The following is a 22,014-nucleotide window of genomic DNA, read 5'->3' as shown; positions in this document are numbered from 1 at the left end:
AGACCCAAGAGGTGCCCCACACCCACATTTATACTTGTTCTACCCTAAGCAGCACCCCCCACACGCCGGCAACATTTCTTCACAGGAGGGAATTAACAAATCTTGAAAGGGTGAAAGAGTGGGTTGCTCCGCTGAGGCCTGGCCCTTAGTTCTATTAACCCCCCACCCCCTGGCCCCTTCCAAAGCTCCTTGACAGTCTGGGTCTATCACCCTCTCTGAGCCTCAACATATTCCCTCGATTGGTGACCTTCTCCAGCTAGGGCCTTCCTAGTTTCAACAGAGGAAACTGAAGGATTGTGACTTACCCAAGGGGAGTTGAGGCTTCACCCTGGGTCACTTGCTTCCTTAGTGTCTGGAGGGAGCCCAGGGCTGGACCCTGTGTGGCTGAGGGGAGCCCCCAGCCTCTGTCCTCCAGTGCAGCATTCTCACTGTGCTTGTGGGGAGCCTTCAGCTGTCCTCCCGTGGGAAGCCAGGGACCCAGGGGTTGGGTCCTGGGCTCCAGCTACAGGAGATGGGCTGAGGGCCCTCCTTGCTTCCAGGGAATCTACACTCCGGTCGGATTCCAGGGGCTCAGTTTGGAAGAGGCAATTTGGAGGCATCAGTCCTGTGGCTTAGAGAGGGCAGGGCGAGAGGTCTCAGCCTCTAGGCATTCGCTGGCCTCCTCTGCTCTGGTCTCAGTCCTTGGGTCCCAAGGAGGGACTTGTCAAAAAGAAGCAGGAGGACCAATTTACTCATGCTCCCCACCCCAAGAAATCATCCTACAATGTTCATCATAAAGCCGGTGACACTCAGAACAGCAGGGAGGCATGTGAAGCTCCTTTTTTTTTCTTTTTTGAGACACAGTCTCGCTTTGTTGTCCAGGCTAGAGTGAGTGCCACGGTGTCAGCCTAGCTCACAGCAACCTCCAACTCCTGGGCTCAAGCAATCCTGCTGCCTCAGCCTACCGAGTAGCTGGGACTACAGGCATGCGCCACCATGCCTGGCTCATTTTTTCTATATATATTAGCTGGCCAATTAATTTCTTTCTATTTATAGTAGAGACGTGGTCTCGCTCTTGCTCAGGCTGGTTTCAAACTCCAGACCTCGAGCTATCCACCTGCCTCGGCCTCCCAGAGTGCTAGGATGACAGGTGTGAGCCTGCACGCCCGGCCTTTTTTTTTTTTTTTGAGTTGGAGTCTCAATCTGTTGCCCAGGCTAGGCTAGAGTGCCGTGGCATCAACCTAGCTTACAGCAACCTCAAATTCTTGGGCTCAAGTGATCCTCCTGCCTCAGCCTCCCGAATAGCTGGGACTACAGGCATGTGCCACCATGCTCGGCTAATTTTTTTTCTATTTTTTTTTTTAGTTGTCCAATTAATTTTTCTATTTTTTTAGTAGAGACGGAGTCTCGCCCTTGCTCAGGCTGGTTTCGAACTCCTGACCTTGAGCCACCGCCCCAGCCTAGAAATCTTTTCTTTCATTCATGGTTCTCAGGAAAAGGGTGGGCTTGCTCAGGACAGAAGACTCACCAGAGCTTTGGATTCCAAAGTCCCCGAGTCAGGGTCGCCATGGCAACTGAAGCCCCACCCCTTGGGTCGCACATTTTCTCAAGGACAAGGGGAGGGGGCCATGGGCGGGGCCACAGGAGGGCGTGTCGTGGCCTGTGGAAGGTTCGGAACTTTGGTGCTGGCGGGGCGCGTTGCCGCACGGAGGCTCTTAAGCCACGGCCCGACAGCTTGCCAGCCCGGCGCCGGAAGTGAGCTGTTCGGAGGCGCCGCCGGGAGCTGCCACGTCCGAGGCCTGGAGCCGCCACCGCCGCAGTCATGGTGAGTTTTGGAACTAGGGAGGCCAAGCAGGGTTCGGGCCACGGTCGCGACCCTCGCGGGTTCCTGGACGCGCGAGGTTCAAAACCCTGGCTGGGGCCGTTCAGCTCCCCTCCACCGCTTTGGAGTTTTGGGGGCCCTGGCCTGTCCCTGCGGACCTTTCGAGGGGGAGGCCAGGGGTGAAGCCGCGGAGCCTCTGGAACTCTGTCGACCGCGTCGCTGTCGCGTCTCCTGCTAATCAATCTCTCCTGTCCTCTTCCGTCAACAATTCTGTTCTGTCAGAACCAAAACACCGTAGGAGCTGCGGTATCTGATACTGACCTCTTAGTAAGTTCGAGGTAATCCCAGCCTGCTGACAGCCTTGTGGAGTAGGTGCCATTATTAGCAACAATTTACAGATGAGGAAACTTGAGGTTCAGCGAAGTAAACCTCACAGCTGGTAAATGGCAGAGCCGAGATTTGAACCCCCCTAACCATCCTATTCTGCCATGTACCTCTCACAGCAGAGATGATGAACAGTTGCTCCCGTAGGGCCCTCAAGGCATGGGGGGAGTCTTCAGGAAACTGATGTGAGGATGAGCTCTGTGAGTATCTAAGGGCAGGGATCAGTTTTTTTAATCTCTGTAGTATCCGCAATGCGCATTCAGTCCACACTTACCCATTGAGTGAATGAATGAGAACTAATGGATGGAAGTATCTAGCCTGAGCCTGGCACAGTCTAGCAAACATGTGCTCTTAGGAAAATGGGTGTATCTCAACAGCAGGTTTGAGGGAGCCTGCTGGAACCCAGAAATCAGAACACTGGGTTAGTTCTTGTTTTGCGGGGGGGGGGGGGGGGGGGTAGGTGTTAAATCATTCACCTCTTTTGGCCTCTGGTTTTTTCGCTGCTGAACAGAATTGGGGGCTCTTTTGTTTTTTTGAGACAGAGTATTGCTCTGTTGCCCAGGCTAGAGTGCCATGGCGACAGCCTAGCTCACAGCAACCTCAAACTCCTGGGCTCAAGCAATCCTCCTGCCTCAGCCTCCCAGTAGGTGGGACTTACAGGCATGCGTGGCCACCATGCCCGGCTAATTTTTTTTTTTTTTTTGAGACAGAGTCTCGCTTTGTTGCCCAGGTTAGAGTGAATGTCGTGGCGTCAGCCTAGCTCACAGCAACCTCATACTCCTGGGCTCAAGCAATTCTGCTACCTCAGCCTCCAGAGTAGCTGGGACTACAGGCATGCACCACCATGCCCGGCTAATTTTTTCTATATATATTAGTTGGCCAATTAATTTCTTTCTATTTATAGTAGAGACGTGGTCTCGCTCTTGCTCAGGCTGGTTTCGAATTCCTGACCTTGAGCAACATGCCCACCTCGACCTCCCAGAGTAATTTTTTATGTATATATTTTTAGTTGTCCAGTTAATTTCTTTCTATTTTTTTAGTAGAGACAGAGTCTCACTCTTGCTAGGCTGGTCTTGAACTCCTGAGCTCAAATAATCTGCCCGCCTTGGCCTCCCAGAGTGCTTGGATTACGGGCATGGGTCACCACACCCAGCCATAACTGGGGCCTCTTACACTCTTGACAATCAGCTCATTCTAAATGAATTTTTACAGGAGCTTATCAGAACTCACATAGCCAAAACAAAAAAAAAGATAAAAGAAGAAAATAAAAATTAAAAAAAATGAATTTTTAACTCATCTGATTCTGAAGAGGGGGATTGATTTAAGTGCTGCCTCTTACTACTTAACAAGGACCAGATAACATCAGTTGCTCAGGAGAAAGTACTCTAAGGCTTTAAAACACACCCACCTGTTTAGAAGCATGGTTCACCAACCCTGGCTGGTGGGTGAGAGTGGTTAGAAATAAATGCTGATTATTTCTAAGGTCCTTTGGAAACCTGGGATCAAACTACCTCTTAGTAAACTTTCTTCCTGACTCTATTTATCTTTCAGCCATTGGGTTTAGGGAATTTGGCGTAACAACTACTTTATGTTCTAGATAGGCAGCTTTCATTTGGATTGGAAAGCTCTGTGGGCTGGGAGTTAGGACATGGAGATTTTTCCCCCAGCTCTGCCTAACTACCTCTGCTAACTACCTCTGTGACTTTGGCAAGTGCTTTCTCTTGTATGGGCTCCTTCAGTTCGTTAGTCTGTCAGGTGGCTCTGCCTTTGGTAGCTCTCAGTGCACACGTGAAAGCACTTGGTAACCTGCCTAGCTCGGCACATGGAGGAGACTCCTTATCTTCCTTACTTGCTTCTGCAGACCTTGGGGACTTGCTTTTTAGGGAGTCTAGAATTTGATGAGAGAAGCTGTGCTTACTTGGTGTGTACTTCTTGAACTGCTTTGCAGCCAGCCTCTTCCCATGTCTACCTTTCTGGAAAGTCAAGTTAGACTTTATACCTGTGGGGCTTGTGCTGGAAAGGATGAAATGGGGGAAATGGTAAGAAATGTCTGTTCCATTCTGATTCAAGCAGCAGAGAATTCAAGAATTTTTTTTAATTTAAAAAATAAAAAGAAATGTGCGTTCTAAACTGAACCCTCCTTTTTAGTTCCCCTTTCTATCCCAGGAATTTACAGAATGGTGGTTGAGCAAAGAAAAAAATAACAAGTTTTTATTCATTTATTTATTCATTCAGCAAATAGTTCCTGGGCTCTTTCTGTGAGTTTCTTCTGTTTGCAAAGCTCTGTGCTGGATGATTTGAGGAGATTCAGGACTGAAGATGGCTCAGACCATGGCTCCAGGGAGGTCACCTTCTCGTGAGGAGAAGAAACAACATAGGCCAGGCGTGGTGGCTCACGCCTGTAATCCTAGCACTCTGGGAGGCTGAGGCGGACGGATTGCTCGAGGTCAGGAGTTCGAAACTAGTCTGAGCAAGAGCGAGACCCCGTCTCTACTATAAATAGAAAGCAATTAATAGGCCAACTAATATATATATAAAGAAAAAATTAGCCAGGCATGGTGGCGCATGCCTGTAGTCCCAGCTACTTGGGAGGTTGAGGCAGGAGGATTGCTTGAGCCTGGGAGTTTGAGGTTGCTGTGAGCTAGGCTGATGCCATGGCACTCACTCTAGCCTGGGCAACAAAGTGAGACTCTGTCTCAAAAAAAAAAAAAAGGAAACAACATAAAGTGTTGTAGACATTCCATGCCGAAGATACGCATGGGGGTCCAGCCATTTAGGGATCTGAGAATCTTCAAACGGGCATGGGGCAGGGTGTGCAATTAGAACTGGACCTCAAAGAATGAGTAGGAGAGCAAAGACCATGACAGCTGTGTTCCAGCCCTACAAACTGTTTAAACTTGAATGACAATCTAGGGTCTGTCACAAGTGGTGGACCAGGGAGCAGCCTCAGAAAAACTTGAATCAAGTCTTGGGTAACAACCCTGTTATTCATATCACATCTGCTGAATAGAACTGGGGGCTCTTGTACTCTGACATTGTGCCTGAAGCATTAGAGGATCTCTTGTCCAGGAAGGGAACACCAGCTTAGCTCCCTTGGGTTCCTCCTCACCCTCAAAGGTAGCCAGGACTGCTTGCCACTCCCCACACACCTCAAGCTCTCCCAGACATGTGTGTCTTTGCTTGTGTTATTCCCTCTGCGTGGACTGTACTTTTCCCCTGTGCACTTGCCAAATTCCTACTCATCATCTAAGGCTCAGTTCATATCTACCACCGCCACTCGCCTCAGGCTCCTACAGCACACGTAAATCACTGTTAATTTATCTTGGGCAGGCACAGTGGCTCACGCCTGTAATCCTAGCACTTTGGGAGTCTGAGGTGGGAGGATCGCTTGAAGCCAGGAGTGCAAGACCAGCCTAGGCAATATAAGAAGATCCTGTCCCTAGGGAAAAAAAATTTAAATTAGCCAGGTGTGGTGGCATGCATGCCTGTATTCCAGCTACTTGGGAGGCTGAGACGGGAGGATCGCTTGAGCCCAGGAGTTGGAGGCTGCTTTGAGGTATGATGGCACTGCAGTCTAGCCCAGGCAACAGAGCAAGACTCTGTCTCAAAAAAAAGAAGGGAAAAAAAAGGGGATTTATTTTGCCATGTTATGGTTATTTATGTGCAAGATTCTCAAGGACAAATAGTACCTCTTATTCATGTCTGTATCTCCAGTGCTTGGCAAAAAAGAAGGTACTTTGAATGTTCACTGAATGAGGGAACAAACATAGTCATGAACTTCAGAAACAATTGTTGGATTTATTGAGATGATTGCATTCTAACTGCCATCAGTTACTTAACCAGCAATATCTTTGGTTCTAGGTGTCAGTAATTAACACTGTGGACACCTCCCATGAGGACATGATTGTAAGTATTCATTTAGCCCCTCCCTCCCCCCAGGCTGTGGACATGGGCATTTCTGTGGCGGGGCAGTTTGGATTTTTTATTGCCCCTTTCTGTTGATCATTCATGAATCCAGCTGTGGCTTTGCAGCAGTTGCCAGGTAGGCTGTACCCTCAGGGATATACTTAGTCTCCCCAGCAATTCCCTCTGAGTTGGCAGGGCTATGGCAGTCTGGTCACTCTCTGCTGGGAGGAACCTGGGAATGGCCTGTCGTTTAAGCCTCTCAGTCTTGTGGTCAACACAGTACCCTGCTCTGGCATGGGAGCAGAGGTTTGACAGTAGTGTTCCCTCCTATCTTCCTCTTGCTGTCACTTCTTAGCCCCACTGGAAAGGGGGTTAAAGGAAGAGAGAAGGCAATACAGAGGCAGAGGCTGAAAGCCCAAGGCAGAGGCATGTAGAATCACCGCAGGCAATAGGCCAGACAAGGCCCTTTGAACCAGAAGTCATTAGGGCACTTCCTGAGAGAAAAACACATGGCTCAGTGTAGGACTGGGCTACAGGGGAAGGTCCAGAGGTTAAAGTCTCCACCAGAAAAAATGCAGACTCTGCTTCATTCAGGGCCACATAGTCCAAGCAGCCTTCAAACAAGACCCAGGTCAGTCTTGGAGTGTTTCATGCTGGGCATCTTGCCTTCACAACAGTCCACCAGCAGTTGCTGTAAGAGCACACCTTCGCAGAGATAGTGTGGCATCAGGGGCAAGAAGATCCAACCTGAGACTCCCAAGCCAGCCAGTGTCTTCTCTGAGCCAGCCTTAGTTTCCCCAAGGTAATGGATATGCTATCTACCTGTGTGAATTTGGTTTGAGGAACAGATGAGGCACAGTAATAATGACGAGCATTTGCATGCTGTCAGACCCCATGCTAAGTACTTTTCATTCAGTATCTCATTTAACCCTCATAGCAACCCTTGAAGCAGATGCTATTTAAAGGTGCCCCATTTAAAGGTAAGAAAACTGGAGCTCAAGGACAAGGGTTGCACGGCACATGAGCTAAGGAGATAGGATTTAAATTTCTCAGGCACTATGCCTTGCTTCCTCCCGCTGCGTGACAGCACTGCAGGAGTGCTTCAGAAACACACCTGAATGCCTGCCTTCCAAGAAACCAAGACCTAATATGGGGGGAGGGTTGACTTCCAAAGAAGAATCCAGATGCTTTCTTTGGGTAGGGAGGTGAGAAAGGAGTGTTGATGCAGACAGAGTGAGTGCCTCCTTTGAAAGGGTATAATTGCTCCTGATCACCACAGGAGTAACAACTGATATTCCCTGAATCCCCCGAGACGGGACAGCTGAGGAAAGCGGCATCCATTGGAATAGGCAGAGCCAGCAAGTGAGGAGGGACCAGGGTATTCAGCAGGGCGGTAGGCAAAATGCCTCAGAGGAACCATCACCCAGATGGACAAGGAACTGTGGGCAGGGCCAGCCCTACCTCTGGGTGGTTATCTAGCATCAAGGAATTCCGTTCAAAAGTGGTAGGACCGGCGACACTTAAGGTATTGTGTTGGGTGGGGAGTCTGGGGTAATGGGCTCCCTAGGAAAAAGGTCACGCAGAAACCAAGAGGCAAAGGTCCACTAAGGACCCAGGGCCAGGGATGGAGCGAAAGAGCCCAAATATCTGAGTGGAACTCTGTGTCTAGGCTAGAGGTACATCGTAGATAACCTGATTGGGACCTACAGACGGAGGCCTGCTCCCTTGGCCAGCTTACAAGCATTAGCTTTGGATTTTGGGACTGAGCTGAACCTGAGGTTATCTTCCACAGTGGCCCTTGGAGCCTAAGACCCAGGTGAGGACCAAGAGGAGGAAGAAGAGCAGCTAGGCCAGCTTTTTGCCCCCATACCTACCCTACAGAACAGGATTGGGACCTTTCCCAGAGTACGTAAAGAGTTTGTACAACCAGCTGGGTGTGACTTGTCCCTTAAGACACTGCCTATCAGAGAAATGAGAATGTCCACATTCTAGCTTCCTGCCTGATGGTGATGATTCTTTGAGGTTAGAATAATTTCAGGTGGATTCTGGTCCAAACTAGACTCTCTGTGTGGTGACCACCCCCGCCCCCACCCGCCCAGCCTGCAGGCTTTCCGAGCTGTCCTCCCTTTGCAGCACGATGCCCAGATGGATTACTATGGCACCCGCCTGGCAACCTGCTCATCGGACAGGTCCGTCAAAATCTTTGACGTGCGCAACGGAGGGCAGATCCTCATCGCCGACCTCAGGGGGTAAGTGTTGTTGGCAAGCTTAGGGAAGGCCTCAGCAAACGCTTTGGTTCTCAGGCCCTGCTTCAAGCACGGAAAGAAAGGGTAAGAACCCAGATTCAGAGCAAGCCTAAAGTGTGTTTAGCATTGAGGATGCCTGGATCCCAGCCACCCTGGCTGCCCTCAGCAGATGTCCCTGGGGGTGATGTGATTAAGGGCACAGGTGGATCGGGCTGTGAATCTTGGTTCTGTCCCCCATATGTATACCCACTGGAAGACCTTGGGCAAGTGAGGCAGTCTGTCTCTCAGCCTTCATCTGCTCACCCTCAAAATGGGACCAGTGCTGCCTCCTTCCCAGTAGTGCACGTGAGGCCCTGTCACAGCGCGCAGCACACAGGAAGTCTTCAGTGCAGGCAGCTGCTGCTACTTTTAAAAGCGGTAAGCAGTACTATTTTGCGCAAGTTTAGACAGTATGATCTAAAATGTCTCTCAAGTGCATTACTATAAGAATAAGGTACAGATAATAATTTTACAAATCCCGTTGTTCTGCCTATTTGCCCATGGTAGGTGTTCAGTGAATATTTACAAAAGTTTGATTTAACCCTTCTCCCTACTAAGATCCTTGAGGAAGTCCTGGCTCATTTTTATGGCCACATCTCTACTGTTTTCCCTCTGTTCACTGCCTTTCTTTACTTGGGTTTCATGGATCTCCAAGGGTTCTGTGGATAGAATTTAGGAGTTGGTGAATTTGGGCAGGGAGAAAACCAATCACATCTTTATTTTCAATGACTCTGATATTTAGCATTTTCTTCAGTTATGCGTGTAGGCCTGAAACCTCTGTAGTATTTCTAGTACCTGTCACTTTGTCACTAATAGAAGTCACAGATATTTTCATCCCATGTTATAGTTTAGCCATCACAGATTATCATTTTTGCTTATCATGACTTTAAAATTACAGTGGTTATTAGTCTTGCCGCTGGAATTTGTTGCTTGAAGTGTTAACAAAGAAAAGAAGCACATGTATCTCGTAAGTTGTTTTTCATTTTGGTAACTGCATTTCAATCTAATTGGGTTTTCTTTATAAGTCCAGTTCTGTGTATTTTGTGCATTATTTTAAAAAGAGATCCAAAACCCTCATCAGATTGCACAAGAGAGATTGAGAGCTCTGACAAGTAGATTCTCAGCATGTATCTGTTAACTGAATCAGAGAAAATGTAAACTTAGTCAGTGTCCATTCAGGAAAACAGGCCCTAGAAGTTCCTGTTTCCTGAGCACCAAGGATCAAACGACTGGTGAGCCAAATGCCAGCTCCTCTGGGCGGAAGCCTCCAGCCAAACACAGCTGCTAGGGTGCGGTGGGTTGGCAGCACTGGCATAGATGGTTGCATTTGCTGTGACTTGGTACTTTCTGCTCTCTGTTTTTCTTATGTCAAAGGATGTGAAATATTTTGGGATAAAAAATTCACATCTCCATCACCTCCATTCTTTTTTGCCTCCGTTAAAACTGTGTTGGTCAGGCCGGGTGCAGTGGCTCACGCCTGTAATCCTAGCACTCTGGGAGGCCAAGGCGGGAAAATCACTCAAGGTCAGGAGTTCGAAACCAGCCTGAGCAAGAATGAGCGAGACCCTGTCTCTACTAAAAATAGAAAGAAATGAATTGGACAACCAAAAATATATAGAAAAAATTAGCTGGGCATAGTAGCGCATGCCTGTAGTCCCAGCTACTCGGGAGGCTGAGGCAGGAGGATCGCTTGAGCCCAGGAGTTTGAGGTTGCTGTGAGCGAGGCTGACACCACAGCACTCTAGCCATGGCAACAGAGTGAGATTCTGTCTCAAAAAAATAAAAAAAGAACTGTGCTGGTTGTTGGAAATTTGAGTCTACTCGCAGTTTCGTTAGCAGCACCGTTATAGAGACTGGGAGTGTACCATTGTCTCAGCTAGAGAGAGGAGCAGATTTCGGTGTCTGCAGCCCTAGGGTGAAGGAGTGCATGAGGAGCAGCACTAATAGCTAACAGCTATTGAGTGGTTTTTTTCTTTTCTTGTACCAAGCATTGTTCTAAGCTCTGTACCTGAGTTATCATAAATTTAACCATCGTGACCACCTATGAAAGATGGCTCATTGATATCTCCATTTTCAGATAGAGTCAAAGCTATAGAGACGATATGATCGTCGCCTAAAGTCAAGAGCTAGTGAACAGGGGCGTGGATTGGCAAGAGCCTGGGCTCACAACCACTGACTGCACCATGCTACCTCTTGTGTGCTGAGGTGCACCCTGCACCAGAGAAATAGTCCCTGTACAAAGCCTCAGACAGCACTGTTATCGGGTGAATGGATAAAGATCGGAAGAAAAGGGACAGACTTGTTTTTTGAACAAATTAAAAAGTATTTCAGGCCGGGCGCGGTGGCTCACGCCTGTAATCCTAGCTCTCTGGGAGGCCGAGGCAGGCGGATCCTTTGAGTTCAGGAGTTCGAAACCAACCTGAGCAAGAGCGAGACCCCGTCTCTACTATAAATAGAAACAAACTAATTGGCCAACTAATATATATACAAAAAATTAGCCGGGCGTGGTGGTGCATGCCTGTAGTCCCAGCTACTCGGGAGGCTGAGGCAGAAGGATCGCTTGAGCCCAGGAGTTTGAGGTTGCTGTGAGCTAGGCTGACGCCACGGCACTCACTCTAGCCTGGGCAACAAAGTGAGACTCTGTCTCAAAAAAAAAAAAAAAAAAGTATTTCAGTGAAATGGATACTGCCTGCTCAAGAAGTTGACTGTCTGCAAGGATGAAGTGATTCAATCTACTGATATTTACTGAGCACTTGTGGGTATAAACCCTAGACGGATTAATAATTATATTGATGACTGCAGATATAAGCAATGCTGGCTACAGTCTAGGGCAAGTGAGGTTGCTGCCTGGCCAGGATAGGGAGGCAGACCCAGAGTCCTGACTCTTCAAAGGCTCTGTGACCTTTAGTTGCTTAGCTTGTCTGGGCCTTGTGATCCTCACTGTCCAGTGAGCATTCCTGTTGGCAGTGGCCTTCTGTAGTTCTCCTTTTTAAAGTTCTTAGGCAGTTCTGTCCTGAGACATTGTGTCAGCCCCCCAAGGAAGCCACTTGGTTCTATCCAGAGTGGTGCCTGGCAGGGACACTGTGGGTTCCTCTGGCCCATCTGAGCAGCCTCTGACCCCTCCCTTTGCAGTCATGAGGGTCCCGTGTGGCAAGTGGCCTGGGCCCACCCCATGTACGGCAATATCCTGGCATCCTGCTCCTACGACCGGAAAGTCATTATCTGGAAAGAAGAAAACGGCACCTGGGAGAAGACCCACGAGCACTCAGGACACGACTCTTCAGGTACGCTGAGTGTGGCAGGAGGGGCAGGCAAGGGGCCCTTGTGAGGAAGGCCTGTCCTGCTGAATCCCTGCTCCCTTCCCCTCGTGGTGCTTCTCATCTGTGCCTTGGGTTCCGGCTGGCTCTCCTGCTAGTCTGTCCACAGGACAGAGGCCCTAAGACTAAAGCCAGTCCAACGCAAAATGAGAAAAGCAAGGACAACACAGTGAGTTCTTCTTAAGGTTCATTCGTTTTAAGTACTGGCCTTTATTATTCTCACATTGTTGTCCTTCATGCTTGTTTGTCAAGATAGTCTTTAATTTATGAAATGATGATATAGGTGATAGTTTTTTTTTAATGTCCTTAGTTAGCCAAATTACAACTTCCTCTGGTGATCCCTGTAGGGTTTTTTTTAGAAATTTAATAAAACAGTAAATCTGAGAAATCAAAATCTAAACTCTGGGGCTATGCTCTCTCTACTCACGGTGCCTTCCTCCTTCCTGCAGTGAACTCCGTGTGCTGGGCCCCCCACGACTACGGCCTGATCCTGGCCTGTGGGAGCTCGGATGGGGCCATCTCCCTGCTGACCTACACTGGGGAAGGCCAGTGGGAAGTGAAGAAGATCAACAACGCTCACGCTGTAAGTCCAGCCCCGGCCTTCATGTAGGGCACATCTGTTGCTTTGCCGTGAGTCTGACTGCCGAGAGCATGGCGGGGCAGTGTCCCTGCTGTGCGGTGGGTCGGGCGGGGCGGCTGCTGACCAGACGCGCTTGGTATGGAACATCCTTGAGTTGCTCTGCTCTGAAGCCAGGCTGGGCTGCAGCAGCCTCATTCAGTCCAGGGCAGGGATTGGCACTGGCTGCTCATATGGCCCCAAGTCAGGGAGGCTGGGCACCAGGAAGGTGCGGCCACAGCCTACCTACCGGTCACCTTAGCTATGGCTTGCTCAGGTTGACATGTTCTGCAATAGGCATTTTATGTCACTGCTCAGTCACACCCTAGAATTGAGTGGTGGGATGAAAAGCATCACAGGGATTTAGTTGCTGCGCTCCTGGTCTTCAGACCTTAGGGTTGAAACAGTCAAGAAAGCATCGTGCACAGTGAGAAAAATTTCTTGTTTGTTGAGCCCTACTGTGTGTCATATAAGTCTCACAAACATTTGTGAATGAAGGAAGGAACTAACAAATGTATAGATTTTCAAGGTAAGCAGTCCTGATCCCATTTTATGATGAGGCAAGTGAGGCTCAGCAAAAGTACGGGACTTAGAGAAGGCACTGTGCCAGGATTAGAACCTTGGAGTCTGTGTGCCTTCTTTTGATACAGCAGTCCTGGCTTTGGTGGCCCCAAATACTTCTGATGTCTACCTGATGGAAACTTAAAGTTCGTAGCCCCAAAGCTTACACTGTACTTTTGCAATTCTCAAATATGGGGGATCCAGGAGGGCCCACAGCATGCGCAGCCCTCCAGGCCCCAGGAGCCTGTCTCAGGGCCTTGCTACTTGGGGCTCTGTGTTCTCTGTCTGCTGAAACTTGCAAAAGTGAACAGTTCGAGAGAGGCTTGTGGGAATATGGTAAGGGAAAAAAAATCAGGAAGAATCTACAAATTAGGAGATGTAAAAAGCATAAAAAACAAATTTTAATAGAAAAGACTGTAGTGTTTAGGGATGCATATTTGGGTAACAAACTGGAAAAAGAAGGAACATATTGAGAAGTCGGGGCAATGGTTACTTACTGGGGGAGAAGGAGCTGTGATCAGCATGGGACACAATGACTGGCCTTCTCAGGTAGGTGGCAGACTTTTATTTCTTGACCTGGTGGTGGTTACAGGAGTGCTTTTAAACTAACTCATTAAGCCGTGTATTTATTTTGTGTGTTTCTCTAAATCTGTTACTTTATAGTATTTTTTTTTTTTTTTTTTTTTGGAGACAGAATCTTACTTTCTTGCCTGGGCTAGAGTTAGTTTATTTAAGGAAGGGGGCCATGAGCCAAAGGATGCCCAGGCCAGAGTGCCATGGTAACAGCCTAGCTCACAACAACCTCAAACTCCTGGGCTCAAGCGATCCTCCTGCCTCAGTTAGCCAGCTAATTTCTTTCTATTTTTTTTAGTAGAGGCAGGGTCTTAATCTTGCTCAGGCTGGTCTCAAACTCCTGAGCTCAAACAATCCACCTGCCTCAGCCTCCCAGAGTGCTAGGATTACAGGCGTGAGCCACCATGCCCAGCCTATAATATTTTTTAATAAAAAAATAGACCCAACGTGCTCTTTTTTCATGTCTTTAAAAAATATCCTGCTTATTAAATTTCCCAGAGTTCCTAATTCCTACTTTAAATGCATCCTTCAGAAAAATGCCTGCACTGTTAGGAATCCTGAGGGAGAGTTGTGGCTAATCCTTCTTGTTCATCACATCCGCTGTCCTACGGAATCTGGTCCTGAGAATTGGAGGGCAAATGAATTGCAGCCTTGGGCCTGCAGAAGGCTGGTCTATTCTATTGCAGGGCAAAAGAGCAAAGTCACTACATGTCCCCATCTTTACAGATTGGCTGCAATGCTGTCAGCTGGGCCCCTGCTGTTGTACCTGGAAGCCTCATAGACCAGCCGTCAGGACAGAAACCCAATTACATCAAGAAGTTTGCATCAGGTGGCTGTGACAACCTCATCAAGCTGTGGAAGTAAGTGGGGTTGCGTGGGCTTCTCTTCAGAGGGATACTTCTGCCCTCTACCCTCCCTACCATGACTCAACCACAGTTCCCAACAAACGAGGTCACCTTTCTTTCTCTCTCTGGCCAGTAAAATGCTGTTCTCAGTCTGTCAGAAGATATCCTTTTTTTCCCCCACACACTTTTACTATTCACCTAGTTCCCAACTGTTAGAGACACTTTTTGTCTGTGGAGAAACAAAGCATTTCCTGCAGGGTTTCTTTACAGTTAACTGAATGAAGTTCTGCAGGCTCAATAAATGAAATCAGAAAGGTGGACTCGCTTCTGTGCTGCTGGTGGAGCCTTTGCGTTGAGGGAGGGATGAGTTTGTGGGAAAGGCCCATGGGCCGCTGCCTGCTGGATTCTCCCTCTGGTCTGCCGTGCTAGGGAGGAGGAGGACGGCCAGTGGAAGGAGGAGCAGAAGCTGGAGGCGCACAGTGACTGGGTCCGAGACGTGGCCTGGGCCCCCTCCATTGGCCTGCCCACCAGCACCATCGCCAGCTGTTCCCAGGTGAGCCCAGATCCCTGCGAGCGTCGCATGCCATGTAATCTTGAGTGAGGACCATCAGCCTTTATGGTCTCCTTAGTGGAAAATCCTCTTAGAAGGCAAAGGGAGAGCAACAGGCACCTCTGGACCAATGTGGAGATAGGAAGGAACATGTGCATTCAGGTCGTCATTCATTGAAGTCTTGGTCAGAAGCCAAGGTAACCTGCCTCCCCTGAGAGAAAATGATTACAATAGAACCGATGCCAAGAGTGGGGCCAAATTCAGGACCAATTTTCCCTCCTGACCCTCGTGTGAATGGGGGATGGAGGTGCTCTCAAGCAAGGATCAGGTGAGATGGGAAATTCTAAGACTTTGGACTCACCTACCTAGCCACCCTGCCCAGACATCATAAAAGTAAAGTAAGACCAAGGACAAGCCTTTAATTATATACTTCTACCTCCCTACAGAGAATGAAGCCAGGCCTTTTACTTTTTTTTTTTCCTTCCCAGAGACAAGGTCTTCCTTTGTCACCCAGGCTAGCAAGCAGTAGCCGGATCATAGCTCACTGCAACCTTGAACTCCTGGGCTTCAGCCTCCCAAGTGGCTGGGACTGTAGGCATACGCCACCACATCTGGCTAATTTGTTTTTCTTTTTAGTCTCTTATAGAAACGGGGTCTTGCTAAGTTGCCTAGGCTGGTCTTGAACTGGCCTTAAGCAATCATCACACCCCAACCTTCCAAAGTGCTGAGATTACAGGCATGAGCCACCATGCCCGGCCTACATCATTTGAGCCTATTTTGTTTAGCTCTAAATTTGAGAGATCTTTGTGATTTCTTTTTGGTCCCTTCTCATTTTCTTGAGCTTAGTTTTTAGACAGCTGTACCCATTCACTTGAGAAAGTACAGACAGCCAGAGGGAAGTGACTCAGCAGACAGAAGGAAGACTCCAGAGAAACTTGAAAGTTAGCAGTGCAGACGAAGTCCAGATGTGAAACTAGGATGAGAAAAAGAACCTGGGAGACTCTTGTGTCAGGGCAAAGGGACAGAAGCAAAAGTGCTGGGCTAGAAATTGGCCGTCAAAGCTGTGGACACCAAAGAGGTCCTTGGCTACCCTTTGCTTCGAATACCCACCCTGTTCCTACAGAAAGGTCCCGTGTGGCTCCAGGTTGGGAGGATATCACAAATGCAAGATTCTTGCCCCCATCTCCTGACTCTAACCTGTCTTCCTAGGATGGTCGTGTATTCATTTGGACTTGTGATGATGCCTCGGGCAACACATGGTCCCCCAAACTGCTGCACAAGTTCAATGATGTCGTGTGGCACGTGAGCTGGTCCATCACAGCCAACATTCTGGCCGTCTCCGGCGGAGACAACAAGGTACATCCATTTCCAGTGGTGTAGTGGACAGAGCTCTGCTGGTTCCCACCTTGCCCACTAGAGAGCGCAAGGGACAGTCCCATCTCCCATGCTTGGGAGGAACCTTAGTGAGGGCTGCATTTTGAGCATGTGCCTTAAGTGCATCACTGAATTGCGCAACCCTCTGAGGTAATGTGTTCACCTTTTACAGATAAGGAAAGAAGCTGACAGAGGCAGTTTGATTTGCATGGGGGTCACGAAGCTGTTAGGTGGCAGAGCCAGTCAGGTGTGTCATCCTAACCATTTGGTCACCTTATCTTCATGGGGATGTTCAGTTAGCTTTGCCACAAAAGTATGTAAGAAAAAGAAATCATAAACAAAAGTGAGAAGATTTAGTTTTTTTTTTTTTTTCATGGAACATCACAGAACTGAAAATATTTAGTTTTTTATCCAAAACACTTAAAAAGCATGTTTTTAAAAATCAGTACAATTTTTCTTTTTTTTTTTTTTTTAGACAGAGTCTCGCTTTGTTGCCCAGGCTAGAGTGAGTGCCGTGGCATCGGCCTAGCTCACAGCAACCTCAGACTCCTGGGCTCAAGTAATCCTTCTGTCTCAGCCTCCCGAGTAGCTGGGACTACAGGCATGCGCCACCATGCCCGGCTAAAAAATCAGTACAATTTATGGGAATTTATTATGTACCCATTGTGTACCTACCTCTTATTGCTGTGCCATGAGCCACACAAAGGAAGGGTGAGATGTGGAGCCAAAGTGGCCACTGGAAAACTCAGTAAAACAAAGACCAACACAGGACAGGGTAGAAAAGGAGCAGTGAGGGCAGGCAGCACCCTAACCCAGTCACACTTGGAAGCAGAGAAAACGTGCTTATTTCCAGCATGACTGTTCCATGTGGAACCACCCTGAAAGTAAGGGATCATCTGCCTTACAGGAGAATTCAGCTGGGGAGGTGGCAGTGGCTTGTTCCTTCTTCTCTGCAGGCACCTTTTTTTTTTTTTTAGTTGTGGTAAAATACACATAGAATTTATCATCTTGACCATTCTTTTTTTGTGTCAGGAGTGGGATTCATCTTGACCATTCTTTATAGTTCAGTAATGTTAAGTACATTCACATTGTTGTGTAACTAATCTCTAGAACTCTTTTCAGCTTCCAAAACTGAAACTATACTCATTAAATAACTATCTATTTCCCCTCCCCACAGCCCTTGGCAACCACCATTCTACTATTCATGTCTATGAATTTGATTGTTCTAGGTACCTCATCTAAGTGGAATCACACAGTATTTGTCCTTCTGTGACTGGCTTATTTCATATAGCATAATGTCCTCAAGTTTCATCCATAAGGTTCCATGTGTCAGAGTTTCCTTCCTTCTTAAAGCTAATATGCCACTATATGTACAGACCACATTTTATCCATCCATCGATGGACACTTGGGTTGCTTCTACTTCCTAGCTATTGTGGATAGTGCTGCTGTGAACATGGGTGTACAAATATTTCTTTGAGATCCTCTGTAGGCAGCTTCTGTCTGGCCTAGGGTCCCGTATGATCTAAAGTGGTCCCAGAAATATCTAGCAGGCTCCACCTCAAAGCTATAGAATTTAGAGCTAGAATGGCCCACAAAGGACAACTAATCCAACCTCCTTTATTTCTAGTGAGCGCCAGAATCAGGACTAGAACCCAGGTCTGATGGCATCCAGGACAGACCAAGGGACCCACTGCCTCAGGCAGGCCTTCTGAAGTTTTTACTAGGCAGTAAGCATGTCTCTGGTTGTATATTCCGGTCTGCTGTCAGTGTAATTCTAGGCTTCTTACTCGTTCCCACTTGATAAGCCTGTTTCCTATAGGTAGCTCAACTCTACTGCTGTCTCCATAGCATCCCTTAGTGTGTTTTTATTTATTTATTTATTTATTTATTTTTTTGAGACAGAGTTGCCCAGGCTAGAGTGAGTGCTGTGGCGTCAGCCTAGCTCACAGCAGCCTCAAACTCCTGGGCTCAAGCGATCCTTCTGCCGCAGCCTCCCGAGTAGCTGGGACTACAGGCATGTGCCACCATGCCAGGCTAATTTTTTCTATATATATTAGTTGGCCAATTAATTTCTTTCTATTTATACTAGAGACGGGGTCTCACTCTTGCTCAGGCTGGTTTCGAACTCCTGACCTTGAGCAATCTGCCCGCCTCGGCCTCTTCCCAGAGTGCTAGGATTACAGGCGTGAGCCACCGTGCCCAGCCTCACAGTGCATGTTTAATGAATAAGGTCTATCCCTAAAGCAGTTCTTTTTTTTAATTTCAGTATATTATGGGGGGTACAAATGTTTAGGTTACATGTGTTGCCTTACCCCCTGGCAGTCAGAGCTTCAAGCGTGTCCATCCCCCAGGTGGTGTGCATCATACTCATTATGTATGTACATACCCATCCCCTCCTCCCCCCCATATGCCCGACACGCAATAAATGTCATTCCTATGTGTCCACTTAGGCGTTGATCAGTTAATACCAATTTGCTGGTGAGTACATGTGGTGCTTATTTTTCCATTCTTGGGATACTTCACTTAATAGACTGGGTTCCAGGTCTATCCAGGAAAATACAAGAGGTGCTAGATCACCATTGTTTCTTATTATAGCTGAATAGTACTCCATGGTATACGTAGACCACATTTTATTTTTTTTATTTTTTATTTTATTTATATATTTATTTTTTTTTTAATTTTTTTATTTTTTTGAGACAGAGTCTCACTTTGTTGCCCAGGCTAGAGTGAGTGCCGTGGCGTCAGCCTGGCTCACAGCAACCTCAGTCTCCGGGGCTCAGCGATCCTACTGCCTCAGCCTCCCAAGTAGCTGGGACTACAGGCATGCGCCACCATGCCCGGCTAATTTTTTGTATATATATTTTTAGTTGGTCAATTAATTTATTTGTATTTTTTGGTAGAGACGGGGTCTCGCTCAGGCTGGTTTTGAACTCCTGACCTTGAGCAATCCGCCCGCCTCGGCCTCCCAAAGTGCTAGGATTACAGGCGTGAGCCACCACGCCCGGCCTAGACCACATTTTATTAATCCACTCATGTATTGATGGGCACTTGGGTTGTTTCCACAACTTTGCGATTGTGAACTGTGCTGCTATAAACATTTGAGTGAAGATGTCTTTTTTATAGAGTGCCTTTGGTCTTTTGGGTAGATGCCCAGTAGTGGAATTGCTGGATCAAATGGTAGATCTACTTGTATCACTTTAAGGTGTCTCCATATTGCTTTCCACTAGTTTGCAGTCCCTGCAGCAGTGTACTAGCCTTCCTCTCACTCCGCATCCACACCAACATTTACTGTTTGGGGACTTTTTGATAAAGGCCATTCTTACTGGAGATAAGTGATATCTCATTGCAGGTTTGATTTGCATTTCCCTGATGATTAGAGATGTTGAGCATTTTTTCATGTTTATTGGCCATTATTCTGTTGTCTTTTGAAAAGTTTCTGTTCATGTCCTTTGTCCACTTTTTGATAGGGTTGTTTGATTTTTTTCTTGCTGACTTTCCTGAGTTCTAAATAGATTCTAGTTATCAGCCCTTTATCGGATGTGTAGCTTGTGAAAATTTTCTGCCATTTTGTAGGTTGTCTGTTTGCTCTCGTAATAGTTTCTTTGTGCAGAAGCTTTTTAATTTGATCAGGTCCCATTTATTTATTTTTGTTGTTGCTGTGATTGCCTTTGGGATCGTCTTCATAAATTCTTTGCCTAGGCCAATGTCTAGAAGAGTATTTTCAACACTTTCCTCTAGAATTCTAATAGTTTCACACCTTAAGTTTAAGTCTGTTACCCAGAGTGAGTTGATTTTTTTTTTTTTCTATATATATTACTTAGCCAATTAATTTCTTTCTATTTATACTAGAGACGGGATCTTGCTCTTGCTGCTCAGGCTGGTTTCGAACTCCTGACCTCGAGCAATCGGCCTGCCTCGGCCTCCCAGAGTGCTAGGATTACAGGCGTGAGCCACCGCGCCCGGCCTGAGTTGATTTTTGTGAGAGGTGAAAGGTGTGGATCCTGTTTCAGTCTTCTACATGTGGCTATCCAGTTTTCCCAGCACAATTTATTGAATAAGAATTCTTTTCCCCAGTATGTTTTTATCTGCTTTGTCAAAGATTAGATAGCTATATGAGGATGGTTTTATATCTGGGTTCTCTGTTCTGTTCCACTGGTCAATGTCCCTGTTCTTGTGCCAGTACCAAACTGTTTTAATTACTGTAGCCTTGTACTATAGTTTGAAATCTGATAAATTAATACCTCCCATTTTGTTTTTATTGCCTTTTGCTATATGGGGTCTTTGCTATATGGGATTGCTTTTGCTATATGGGGTCTTCTCTGGTTCCATACAAAGTGTAAAATTATTTTTTCTATATCTGTGAAAGATGATGATGGGATAATAGGGAGTGCATTGACTCTGTAGATCACTTTGGGTAGTATAGACATTTTAATAATGTTGATTCTGCTGACCCATGAGCATGGTATGGTTTTCCACCTGTTTATGTCCTCTGCTGTTTCCTTCCTTGCTAAAGCAGTTCTTAAAGTCCTTTTCTTTTCTTTTTTTAATCAAATTAGTACACGTACATAGCTTTAGGTAGTTTTTATTAGATTTTTGTTTTTTAATGCAGTCTCCTAGTTTTCACTCTCCAGGGACAAGCCTTTTCAGCTCTTAGCTGTTTCTTCCACAGCTTACTTCAGTGTAGAAACAATGTACTTAGTGGTCTGTTGTCTTCCTCTACCACAGTTCTCAAACTTTAGTGTTAACTTGTTAAAACACAGATTGCTGGCCCCACCTCCAGGGCTTATGCATCACTTGGTCCAGGGTCCAGGAATTTGCAGTGTAACAAGCTCTCAGGTGATAATATGATGCTCTGGTCTAGGAACCACACTTGGTCTAGGAACCACACTTGCTCTCACTGTAGCGTTATCAGCTTGGTTAAAATAGCATCATCATTCACAGCTACCGTTATTCCTACTCCTTTTTTCTTTGTGACTTTTTATTCCTTTCATTTGATGAGATTTCAGTGGAAGAACAAAGATAAGTGCTCAGTGGTTCTTGACAGGGGTGTGGCTCATTTGGGGGACCCAGTAAAAGAGGACAGTGGAGGGAAGGGGCGCAGACCTGTGACAGTCTGTGTGTGCACTGACTTGCAGGTGACCCTGTGGAAAGAGTCGGTTGACGGGCAGTGGGTGTGCATCAGTGATGTCAACAAGGGCCAGGGCTCCGTGTCAGCTTCAGCCACAGAAGGCCAGCAGAACGAGCAGTGACCAGATGGTTTTGGCATGGCTCCCCCAACTACCAGCTCCAGGACTGCCCCTCCCTGGGCCAACTGACCAAACAACTGGGAAGAGCTTCCAACTCCAACAAGATTATTTTCCCAGCAGTAGTTACAAGTGTGACCACAGGTTGATCATCTGCCTTAACATGATTTGATATGGTTTGATACTATCCAGCTGAAAGCATTCATGTTATGAAGAAACTACAAGTGATCTTCAAATCTATTATCTTAAATACTTTTGGCCATTTTTTATGTACCTTTGGGTTCAGGTATTATTTGGGGGGTTTTGTTTCCAAAGTAATTAAATAAAGTAATATTAATTCTTGCTGCAATATCCTAACCACTCACATACCCACCCCTAAAAGCTGTATGACTCTTGTTGGTCAGTATACTAGAACATTCACAAAGGCCCAGAGCCGAGTTGGCTAGCTAAATCCTACCTACAAAGCCGGCCTGTCTCTGTAAGCATCTTTGTGACTCAATTTATACCGAAGACATCATTTAAAAGAGCTCTGGACTTGGCCTTCAGTGATGAGGACTA

General features: G+C 47.0%; 1 protein-coding gene across 2 annotated transcripts; it reads left to right on the top strand.

Moving 5' to 3' along the window:
* Positions 1–1,676: 1,676 nt before the first annotated feature.
* Positions 1,677–21,803, top strand: SEC13 (SEC13 homolog, nuclear pore and COPII component). Of its 2 annotated transcripts, none has more exons than XM_012760629.2 (9): positions 1,677–1,804; positions 6,047–6,091; positions 8,225–8,340; positions 11,509–11,660; positions 12,143–12,276; positions 14,170–14,303; positions 14,718–14,841; positions 16,048–16,194; positions 21,349–21,803. In XM_012760629.2, exons 1-9 carry the CDS (start codon positions 1,802–1,804, stop codon positions 21,460–21,462), a joined length of 969 nt encoding a protein of 322 aa, XP_012616083.1. In that variant the 5' UTR covers positions 1,677–1,801; the 3' UTR covers positions 21,463–21,803. The 2 variants fall into 2 exon arrangements, with proteins under 2 accessions (XP_012616083.1, XP_012616091.1); XM_012760637.3 differs by lacking the exon at positions 1,677–1,804 and adding an exon at positions 3,545–4,224.
* The last annotated feature ends 211 nt before the right edge of the window (positions 21,804–22,014 follow it).

Source organism: Microcebus murinus, chromosome 28 (assembly GCF_040939455.1).
Source record: "Microcebus murinus isolate Inina chromosome 28, M.murinus_Inina_mat1.0, whole genome shotgun sequence".
NCBI classification, from domain to species: Eukaryota; Metazoa; Chordata; class Mammalia; order Primates; family Cheirogaleidae; genus Microcebus; species Microcebus murinus.
Note: the sequence above shows the minus strand (reverse complement) of the source record. Positions and strands in the feature narration are given on the sequence as shown.

Bases quoted from the DNA above. Each gene is read 5' to 3' on its own strand.
- SEC13 (XM_012760637.3), top strand. From the start codon at position 4,084: ATGAGAGAAGCTGTGCTTACTTGGTGTGTACTTCTTGAACTGCTTTGC. The intron at 4,225-6,046 runs GTAAGAAATGTC...CTTTGGTTCTAG, and splicing joins AGGATGAAATGGGGGAAATG to GTGTCAGTAATTAACACTGT. The intron at 14,304-14,717 runs GTAAGTGGGGTT...CTGCCGTGCTAG, and splicing joins AACCTCATCAAGCTGTGGAA to GGAGGAGGAGGACGGCCAGT.